General features: G+C 33.6%; 2 protein-coding genes across 2 annotated transcripts in view; one reads left to right on the top strand and one right to left on the bottom strand.

Moving 5' to 3' along the window:
* Nucleotides 1-11,718, top strand: part of WDR78 (WD repeat domain 78) — a 48,368-nt gene that overhangs the window by 17,529 nt on the left and 19,121 nt on the right. Inside the window, exons 7-8 of the mRNA XM_012722130.1 lie at nucleotides 285-425; nucleotides 3,498-3,692. Of these exons, the coding sequence (XP_012577584.1) occupies nucleotides 285-425; nucleotides 3,498-3,692 (336 nt within the window). The remainder of the gene's footprint in view (nucleotides 1-284; nucleotides 426-3,497; nucleotides 3,693-11,718) is intronic.
* Nucleotides 8,562-9,422, bottom strand: LOC101633319 (40S ribosomal protein S3a-like). Its single transcript, XM_012722424.1, is given in 2 exon segments — nucleotides 8,562-8,923; nucleotides 8,925-9,422. Coding segments are annotated over 2 exon segments (801 nt in total). The 5' UTR covers nucleotides 9,405-9,422; the 3' UTR covers nucleotides 8,562-8,602.

Below are 11,718 nucleotides of genomic sequence, written 5' to 3'. Positions count from 1 at the left end.
GGTCATCTTACCCAAAGAAATATACAAGTTCAGTGCAATCCCTATCAAGTCTCCAATGGCATTCTTCAAAGAAATAGAACAAACATAACTGAAATTAATATGGAATCACAGCAGACCCCAAATAGCCAAAAAAATCCTGACAGAAAAATATTTTATTCATGCTTTATTTCTTTTTCATCTTTATTTCCCCCTAATACTTGATCTTATTTAGGACTAGTTATGTATAAACTAAAATAATAGAATTTGGTCTAAAATAACTTTTACCTTTTTGTTTCTTTACTTAGGGATAATGTCCACTGCTTGGGATTTATATGATTCTTATAATGCTACCGAGCTTTTATCTTTATCAGTAAAACAATCTGTAATTGATTCAAGTAATAAAACATGTATATTTCCTAAAGATCGGGACCAAAGAATGCTAGTGAGTACAGAAAAAAGTAAGCTTTTATTCATTTCCATTATTTTTGAATGATATTTTTGCATGACATTTTGAATAAATGATTTTTCAACAGTTATAATATTTTATTTCTGGTAGAACATGAAAAATACAACTTATACTCAGAAATAGCATTGTTATTCTTTCACATCATCTTGGACTATGAACTGAGAAATTAATTTTTTTCTTGAATACCTGTCAAGAATTTCAAGGATTCTTTCTCTAATGCTTCTTTCTTACTCTTAATTTCTCTTTCTGTGGAATTCATCCTTTACCCTTTTCTCTCTTCCTATTAATTAGAAGACTTACAAGGAAAAGAATACTCTGTAACAATTTAAATTATAAGTACATTAACAATAGTGGCTTTTAGTTGGGGGTGATTTTACCTCCCTAGGAATTATTGGCAGTATTTAGAGTCCCAATGTGTTGTATTTCGTGTGTACATGGTTACACTTTTAAAAGCAAAAAAGGGATGATAAACCCATATACAATAACTTCAAAAGTAATTTAAAAGGTATTTTATTTTGACATTGTAACCAGCTAAAAAGATGGGGGAGACCAGAACAAAAAGAGTTGGGGGAGGCATATAGAAACTAGAAATTAGAAAAAGGTGTAAAAATGTAGAACGGAATGAATGGCCAGTTTTATTGAGAATAGAAATGTTAATGTGCAGGCTGAGGTATGGTACCCTGAACCCCAAATTTATACACTCATTTCTCTCTCATTTATTTTTCTTCAGTTTTCAAAAGTTTGAGTAAGATATTCAGATAGATTTCTTTAGTTTAATCCTCTTTGGATTTATTCAGATACTTTAGTCTGCGTATTCTCCTTTAGTAAATATTTGAAATTTCCAGCTATTATTTCTTCAGATATTTTTTCCATCTCATCTCCTCTTCTTCATAAAGAATGGCAATAATACGAATAACTGATCTTTTGTTATAGTCCCACAGATATCTGAGCCTTTGTCATTTTTTTAGGTTAATTTCTTTCTGTTTTCCAGATTGAGTATTTTCTGTTGTTCACTCTTCATATTCACTGATTCTTTGCCATCTCTGTCTGTTGTTGAGCCTATCCATTGCATTTTAAAATTATGGCTGTTACTTTATTTTTAGTTCTAAAATTTTCATTTGATCCGTCTATTGTACTTTTCACTGTCTTTTTACTTCATATTGAGATTTTCTTGATTTTTGGTATGATAAATCACTTTCAACTAAAAGTAAGTAAAAAATGTTGGGTATTATATTTGGAAAGAATGGATCTTTTTTTAAGCCTTCCATTTTAGAAGATTTTATTTAGCTAATCTGGCGGGGAAAGTACTACCAGGTAAGAGTAGAACTCTATATTCTCCATGTGACCTCTAGTGATATAGAGGCAGAGAATCTCCTCATTATTCCTTATTGCTGCTGGGCACAGGTGGAAGGAGAACTCTTGTTTCCGTTGATAGATCTATGGCTGAGCAAGATAGGAGTACCTCATTACCACTGCACAAGAGGCCTTTCATGATACCAGATTGGGAGTTGTCCTTATTACTGATGGGCAGAAATATAAGTTTTTACTCTTTACCAGTTTAATTCTGACTATTCTAGTGAGGAAAAGAAAGGGTGCAATAGAAGTATAGAATTCTGTGTCCCTCAGTTGGTTTCCACTGACATTGCTAATAGGCAGCATGGTTATTATTATGGTTGGTAAGGATGAGTGTTGTGTCTCCTTCCTGAGTCTTCTCTGACACCACAACCCCTGGAGCACTGGGAAATTGGGATGCCTTTTTTCACCCTGACAAGGGTAGAAGTCTAGGTTCCCCATTTTGCCTTTGTAACTTTCATGGGACTATACTTTTTTCTTTTGTATTTGTGTGGAGTAATATGGTTAGCAACTGAAGTTTTCTTGTTCTTGCAATACTGTCCTTTTCCTGGTTTTTCGAGAAGTTTATTTGAGGTGTTTCATTGTCATCTGTGCCCATTTGTGATTCCAGTTTCCTGACTTACTGAGTTCCTTCTTATCTGGAATATATGAGACAAAAAGAAAAATCAGGAAGCTCACTACTGTATAATTTTTTACTTACTGGAGATTCTAGTTACCCTTCTCTCAACAGCTTTCAAGGGCTTTCTATGTTTGTTTTGCATATAATTTCTAAGTTTATTTATATTTAGCAGAGGGAATAGGGAACAGAGTATCTACTTGATGTTCACAAAAACAAGACCCCCTCTTTCTAAAATAAGATTTTTCTAATTGGTAAACTGAACTGAATAATAGTTCCCCAAATATTTTCATATACTAGTCCCTGCAACCTGTGATAATAATACATAGCAAAAAAGATTTTCCAAAAATGACTATGTGAAAGTTCATCAAAGAAGGAAATTATCCTGGATTATGTGATTAGGCCCAATCTAATCATAGGTTCTTAAAAGGAAAGAACTTTTCCCAGCTGTGGTTGGAGAAAGAGAGAATATGACAAAAAATCAAAGAGATACAATGGTGCCTTCTAAAAAAGATGAGGAAAGGTTGGGGGTAACCTGTAGGATTTGGAAAGGCAAGGAAATTTATTTTCCTCTAGAGCCTCCAGAAAAGATCATGATCTTTCCTTTAACATTGTTTTGTTCCAGTGAGACCCTGTGTCAGATCTCTTAACTTATAGGTCTCTGAGACAATAAATTTGCATGACTTCAATCCACTGTTTTTTTGTAATTTGTTATAGCATCAACAAAAAATGAACACATTAGTATTCTTATAAAACTAAAATACAATCTTACCTTTATATGAATAGGTATTATATTATATGATAATATTATTTAAATTTAAGTAAAATTGTATCAAGATACAAATTACTGCATTACTATCATTGCTCATCTTGTAAAAACTACATCTTTGAGTGGTTAAGAAGTCCAAAATGACATATATTTTTGCCTTTCATGTGTGCTTAGTTCATAACAGATACTCAATAACTGTTTGCTTAAGTTGTTAAGTGCTGGAGGAAAACCAAATGATCATCTGAAAGTTTGAATTCATGAACCATTTAATTTTATGGATTATTTTATCATTGCATCATTGTTCTGTTTTGCAGCTAGTGAAGCTAGTTCTCTAATTGATATAGAAAATGTAATTCTGGCTAAAATTCAAGATGATGAAGAAGACCACTCAGATGCAATATTAAAGTCAGAGCGGTTTAATCAAGACTTATTTTTTATGGAAAGAGTACTCATGGAAAATATATTTCAGCCCAAACTTGCAGCTTATCGTCAGCTTCCTGTTTTTAAAGGTATTATAAAAATGAATTACTTTTATTTTTTGGTCATTTTATCTCTATGTTTATGTCTCCCTATATCTGTTGATCTAATTATGTATATATGTATCTGTCATCTATTTTTGTAGCTTAATTTTTTCCATACACCATCTCTTATGCCTCTTTCCCCTTTCCTCCCTGGCTACTCTCTCTTTACCACAGAGACCTCACTTCACTTATGAAGTCCACTAGTAAGTATTTTGCATTGTTGCATTGCCTCCTGTATCCCCAAATGTCCACTATTTGTCATCCTGACATAATTCTCTCAAACTCCTTCCACTTTTTTATTTTTTGGTAAATGTCAATACTTTGTCTTTCCTTCCCTTTGAGATCCACATCTTGACTCAGTCCTGTGTCATGGCCACTAAGATTGTTTCCATGTCCTTGCTATTTTGAATAATGCTGCAGTAAACATTGCAGAGCATATAATTTTCTGAGTTGTTAGTTCCATCATGGATGGATGCTGAAGAGTTGCGTTCTGGGTCCATTTTTAGTTTTCTTATGTAAATAAAAATTATTTTCTAAAATGGCTGCACTCATTTACATTCCCACTAGTAATATAATAGGGTTTCTCTACCTGTGCATCCTCTCTAGGACTTATCGTTGGAAGTCTTTTTAATGTGTGAGTTGATATCTCATGTGGCTTTGACCTGCACCATCATCCCTCTATTAAAAAGAGGGATGAGGGCCCTCCCTGGTGGCACAGCGGGTTAAAGCACAGCACTGAGAAGCTAAAGCCACTTCCACATGAGTTGATTCCCGCCTGCCCCAGAGGAGACCACATGGCGTGGCAGACCTCTCCTGACCTGCCCGCTGCTCCCCTCAGCAGTGTACTTCGTAGATCTGCCTGTTTTGCTCCCCACTCTGTCTCTGGTGAAGCCTCTCACCACCCCTGAGCCTCTGACCTGTACCCCAGTTCTGTATGAACAAATAAATAAATCTTTAAAAAAAAATAAATAAAAAGAGGGATGAACATTTCCCCATATATCTACTGTCCTTCTTGATATCCTCTTTGGTGAATTGTCTGTTCATATCTTTTGCTCATTTATTAATTGGTTTGTTTGTTTTATATTGTTGAATTGTGTGAGTTCATAGATATTAACTTCCTATCATTATTTTCTTCCATTAAGTAGGCTATCTTCTTACTTATTTTTATCTTCTGTCACTGTGAAAAAGCTCTTAATTTGAGGTAATCACAGTTATTTATTTTTTGTCTTGACTTCACTTGCTACAGGGTTTGAGTCTCCAAAAACATCCTTATCATTAATGTCATGAAACACATTGCTAATGTCTTATTTTAATGTTGTGGATTTTATATCTAATTATTCAATCCATTTAGGATTTATTTCTGTGCATGGAGCTGGACAGCAATCAAACTTAATCCTTTTACATGTGGCTCTCCAGTTCTGGCAGCACCATTTGTTAGAGACTCTCCTATCCCCATTGTGTGTTTGTAGCTCATTTATTATGAATTAAGTATTGATATTTATGTGGGTTTATTTCTGGACTTTTGAGTCTGTTCCATTAGTTCATGTGTTTATATTTAATGCCAATACCACATTGTTTAATTACTATTGCTTTAGTATAGTTTAGGGTCATATAACATGTCACATCCATTTCTTTCAAGATTGTTTTTGCTACTAAAGGCATTTGTGCCTCCATAGATATTTTAATATTTTTTGTCCCACTACTTGAATATCTTTGTTATTTTGATGGTAATTGCATTAATTTTTTATGTTGTTTTTGCCATGATTGTCATTTTGTACTCATCTGTGAGCATACAATGTCTTTCCATCTCCTTAAATCATAATCTAAATTCTTTAATGTTTTACAGTTTTCATTATATCAGCCCTTCACTTCCTTGTTAAGGTTAACTACTAGGTATGTTATTCTTTTTGAAGTGAGTGTGAATAGAATTATTTTCTTAATTTTCTTCTTGTCTGTTTGTATATAAAATTGTGGCATTTTTTTATATGTTGCTTTAGTAACCTGCCATGTTGCTGTATTCATTTATTTTTTAATAGTAACTTTTGGTGTAGTCTTTAGGATTTTCAATATGTAACATCATATCATCTTAAATAGTGTGATTTATCACCTCTTTTCCAAGGTGAAATTCTTTTACTCCTCTTGTTAGGTTTCTCTGCTCAAGCCTCTACTATTAAATTAAATAGTAGTGGTGACCATGGGATATTGGCCTGAATTTTCCTGTGCTCTTTTTATCTGACTTCAATATTAGGGCAATATTGATCTCATAACATGTTTATGGAGCATTCCCTAAACATGTTATGAGCAAGATACATGTAATTTCCTTAAAGGTTTGACAGAATTTACTTATAAATACCATTTGATTCTGGGTTTTGTTTTTGTGGAAATTTGTGATTGTTATTTCAGTTTCCATCATTATGATCTTCTGTTTCTTCCTGGTTTAGTCTTGGTAAACGGTATTATTTTACAAATTTATCTGTTTCTTCAAGTTTACCAAATTTATTTTTTGGAGTTATTTATAATACTCTTTTATGATCCTTTGTGTTTAGGGCCATCTGTGGTAATTTCTCCTTTTTTTATTTCTAATTCTGCTTATTAATATTTTCTCTTACTTTTTAGCCTATCTGGAGGTTTATTGATTTAATCTTCTTGAAGAAACAACTTTTAGTTTCACGGCTCTTTTTTACAGTCTCCTTTAAGTCTCTAATTTACTTTCACTCTTATTTTTATTATTTCCTTCCTTCTACTAACTTTAGGTCATAATTGTTCCTCTTTTACCAATTTCTTTAGGTGTAAGTAATATTGAGTTGCCTACTTGGGGTTTTTCTTGCTTTTAATTGTAGCAGATTTCTTCCCTCTTAAGATCACTTTCACTGCATCTCATTGAAAGTGGGATTAGATTCTTGTAACTTGTATCCTCATTTCCATTAATCTTGAGAGTATTTTCTGATTTCTATTTTAATTTCCCTTTAATCCAATGGCTATTAAGCCTCATATTGTTTAGTCTCCATGTACTTATAGTATTCCATCTTTTTTGGTTTTAGTTGATTTATAACTTTATGTTCAGAAAAAATACTTGGTATGATTTCAATTTTTGTAGCTTTATCGAGGACTTGCTGTCCCAACATATGGTCTATTATTGAAAATGTTCCACTTGAAAAAAATATGTTTATAGTAGTTTTGGATATTATGTAGACATTTGTTAAGCCTGTTTAGTCTAGCGCCATTGTTGTTAAGTAGATTATTAAAATTTCCTGGTACTATTGTACTATTTTCAACATCTCGCCTTATTTCTATTAATTATTATCCTATATATCTTAGTGTTTCATCATTTGGCTCATATATATTTAGAACTATGATTTCTTCTAGTATTAGGCCTTTATTTGTAATGTAATATTCCTCTCTATTTCTTATTATCCTTTAATAACTGGAAAGCTATTTTACCTGATATATGTATAGTTATTTCTGACTTTTTAAAAAATTACTATTTGCTTATGGGATTGTATTCTAGCCTTTAATGCGACGTTTGTGTTTGTCTTTGTTGGTAAGATGTGTTTGTTATAAACAACATAAGGATGGACTTTTTTGTTTTCTTTTTCCTCTTTTTTTTAATCAAAGTAACATTGGTTTACAATACTGCATGTATTCAGAGGTACAGAGTCACATACCTCTTCAGAGGTATGTTACTGCACAACACCTGCTGAAAATTACTTTATATCTTTTAAATATTGACATCAAACTATTTCCATTTATGGTGATTATTGAGATATTTGAGATATAAGTATTTATTACTATTTTGATATTTAAATTTTTTTAGTTTTTTTTTTGACACCATTTAATGTTTTCTTTCAATTGTATTTTTGTTGTCTTAATGTTTACTTCTGTTTATTTTTATTTGGAAGTTTTACTGAGGTTAGTATATAATGGACAATTTTTGCCACCCATTGAGTAGTCTAATCTCAGATTTCTACTGGATATGTTGTTACTCTCCTCCTCCATGATGTCTTATTTGGTGTTTGTTACCTCTATAATTGTTGTTTTGTTACTGTATAACTACTTTAGTACCTCTTTCCCAGCTTAGTGTTGATAAATTATTTTAGTTTTTTTCTCTTTAGTAAATTTCTGATCCTTTTTTCTCTCTTAAATGATAATCTTCAAGTGTCATGAATTCTAGGCTGGAAATAGTTGCCTCTGAGTTCTCCAAATATCTCTTATATTGTTTCTTGCCTGCTATGTTTTATATGCTAAAGTCCATGGGCAGTCTAACTGGTGTTCCCTTATAGGTTACTCTTATTTCTCCCAACAATTTTTATATTCTGTCCTTGTCATGACTTTCAACAGTTTTATTATAATGTGTTGTGGAGTGTGTCAATCTGGTGTCATTTTGTTTGTATCTCCTTGTGCCCGTTGGATCAAAACAACTGATTCATTTCCCAGATGTAAATGGTTATCAGCAATTACTTCTTTAAATAAACTTTCAAATCCTTTCTCTTTTTCTTCTTTTCTGAGACCCTGTGATATGGATATTTCTCTTTCAATGATTCCCAAATCTCTTATACTGTTTTCATATTTTTAATTATTTTTTCCTTCCTGTTCTTCTGTTTGTTCCTTCTCTGAAATTGTATTTTCAAGCTTACTAATGTTCCCGATGCTAACATTTGTCCACTGTTGAGGCTTTTTATGTTCCAGACTGACAAACATACTTAAATAAAATAAGTTTGCTGTGTTTAGAATTTTATATAAATGCAATTATATAGTCTATACTCTATTATGTCTGGCTTCTTTTTCACTGTATAAAATTATTTTTAGATTCACTCATGTTGTTTCATGTGTTATAGTTGTGTTTTGTTATGTTTTTTTTTAATCCAACTTTTTATTTATCATTACTGAAAGTCTGATTTTTAAACAGATTCTTGAACTGGTGGTTCATATCCATCAGCTCGTTCAACTTTAGCCCCTTTTTCATCACCAGTAGCTTTTCCAGAACTGCTGCCTTCATCATGAAGCTCCATGAGTTTTCCCAATTCAAACTTGGGCTTCTTCAGCATTTTTACTTTTCTAACAAAGACATCATGGAGTGGGTAGATAGACTGGCAAGCCTTTTCTATGTCTTTCCCAATGCTGTCTGGAATCAATTTATTGACCACCTCTTTCAAATCATTTGTCTGCACCTCTCCGGTCATGATTTCCATCATCTTTTTCCGGATTTGGCGGACTTCGGACTTGTTGGTGCTGTGCATAAGAGGTCTTCCGGATCTGATTGTTGCGTTTTTTAGTAAAACCAACACAGAAGAGACAAAGCAAATAACCATCTGTTGTCTTGACATCAACATGAGCTTCAATCATGGTCTGCCATTTTTTGACCATGGAGCACATTTTATCTCGGGTAAGATCCATGCCATGGAAGTTAGTCAGGCAGTTTTTGCCCTGAACATCCTCAGTAATTAGCTTGAATTTTCTAAATGCAACTTCATCATTCTGCAGGTCAGCAAGGCTCACTTCAAAAACACGCCCTTTGAGGCCATCTGACGCGATTTTGGTTCCTTGAGTTCTCGTGACTAATGTTTTCCCAATATTTCTTATATTGAACATTGCTGGCGCTTTCACATCGTACCAGTCTTTCTTAGAAAATGGGTCAGCCACTTTCTTCTTGGCTCCCTTTTTGCCACCTTTCGTAAGGCGCTTGTTTTTGCCCACCGCCATGGTGCCGCTCAGAGAGCCAAAAGGCAGTTTTTGTTATGTTTTAACTGATGAATAATACATTGGCTGACTATTCTGAACTGTATTTTTCCTTTCAGTAGTTGGTTGATATTTTCCAGTTTAGGGCCATTACATTAAAGTTGGTATGAACATTTGTGCACAAGTCTTTGTACAGGCCTTTGCTTTCATTTCTCAGCAGTGAAATAGGTGGATAATATGGTCAGCTATATATATTCAACACTCTGACTTACTAATAAATTGTCTTCTAAAAAGTAATTTAATGTTATAATTTTATTTTATTAAAAATAAAAAAAATTAAAAGATTTATTTATTTACTTTAGGCACACAGAACTGGGGTACAAGCCAGAGGTGCAGGGGCAGTGAGAGGATTGCCCAGACACAGAGTGGGGAGCAGAACAGGCTGACTGATGAAGTACACTGCTGAGGGGAGCAGCAGGCAGGTCAGGAGAGGTCTGCCGCTCCATGTGGGTCACCTCGGGGGTTAGGGATCCAACTCACGCTTTTAGCTTCTCAGTGCTGTGCTTTAACCCACTACGCCACCAGGGAGGACCCAAAAAGTCAATTTTTTAAAATGTGCAATAATTTTAAAGTGAAAACTTAAATTTCTTTTGAAACTTCTTCATTGACCCATGTGATAGTTATAACTATATTGTTGGGTTAAAATATTTTAGGATTTTGTAACTATATTCCTATTATTGATTTCTAATTTAATCCCATTGTGGTCTAAAAATACACTTTGTATGATTTACATTATTTCATATTTGTTAAGGTTGTTTGATGGTCCATAATGTGGTCTATTTTAAGAATGTACTATGATTATGCATTTTTCTTTTTCTTTTTTTTTGGTGAATTGCTCTATAAATGTTAATTAAATCAAGTTGGTCTATAATGTTATTCAGGTCATTTGTGTCTTTACTGTTTTTCTGCTTATCCTATCAGTTGAGAGAGTAGTATCAAAATCTCTGAGTTGTTTACTTTTTTTAGATTTGTTTTTTGTTCCATGTATTTTGAAGTTGTTACATACATGTGCAGTTTGGGTTGTTATGACTCCATGAAGAATTGGCTGCTGATTTTTCCAATTTATACAGACAGATATCTGGAAAATACATGTGGGGAAAGATATTAAGAGTGTAGGGTAATAGTGGAAAGAGTAGTCGGATCGGGTCAAATTTATTGATGTGGATCTACTACATAGAGATTCTGGATTCAGTGATGTAATTCAAGGGATTAAAATGGCTCTAATAGGTTTTTGTTTTTGGCTAGCTGATAATGGACCAAAATGTGACATTTATTAAATAAATCTAGAAGTTCTTTGATACACATTGAGAAAGGTATTCAAAGATTTGGAAACACTGGAATGTTAGAATGGATTTATCATGATGATCTACTTTCCCACTCCAGAGGTTCTAGATAGCATGCCCTTCATGACTGTAAGAAATCAATTTCTCACATAACTGTGAGAAATAAATCAGGAAGGTTGTCTGATATCCTTGAAGAACTCTGTGATGATTCTCTCAGTGTCAGAAACTGAAGTGGGAACCCCTATCATTATACAGAGACTCTCAAGTAGAAGAAGAAAAGTAGGATCTGAGATAGTAGAGGCTAGGTGGCAGGTCTTAATCATCCACAAAAAAATTGGGATGGTTACCGTAATTGATAAAGAAGTAATTACAATGACCTGACTCACAGAAACCCACAGCATCGGCTAGTTGATCATGTTGTCCTTGGAAGAGAAAAAAATAGGTGGTACACTCGCTTTCAAGGGCTGCCTTAATAATCAACCACACACTGGATGGCTTAAGCAACAGAAATTTACTTTCTTATAATTCCAGAGGCAGGAAGTCCAAGATCAAGGTGCCAGCAGCTTGGTTTCCTCTAAAGCCTCTCTCCTTGGTCTGCCTTCTTACACAATCTTCTCTGTGCATGTGAATCTCTATCTCTTAGAGAGTTTAAATATCCTCTTCCTATAAAGATGCCAGTTATATTGGATTATTACTCACACTAATGGTTTTATTTTCACTTAATCACCTCTTTAAAATCCTTGTCTCCAAATATCATTACATATTGAGGCACTGAGAACTAGGTCAAGTGAACAGAACTCTAAATTGAATCACCAAAACAAAGTAAGAGCCTCCCAACCAATTCCTAAACTTGGGTAGCTTATAGACTCAGAGTTCCTTGGATGAAGGGGAAGTTGGGTCCTTTTGAAAAGTTGTTTCACTACACTGCCCTAAATGTTTGCTGTTAATATTTCTACCAGCCTTCTCAAAAGGGACCTATAACCTTTTATTCTGGT

The sequence above is a fragment of the Condylura cristata genome, unplaced genomic scaffold (assembly GCF_000260355.1).
Source record: "Condylura cristata isolate star-nosed mole 26May11 unplaced genomic scaffold, ConCri1.0 scaffold00008, whole genome shotgun sequence".
Classification (NCBI taxonomy): domain Eukaryota; kingdom Metazoa; phylum Chordata; class Mammalia; order Eulipotyphla; family Talpidae; genus Condylura; species Condylura cristata.
The sequence above is the reverse complement of the archived record's forward strand: the minus strand, read 5'-3'. Positions and strand labels throughout refer to the sequence as shown.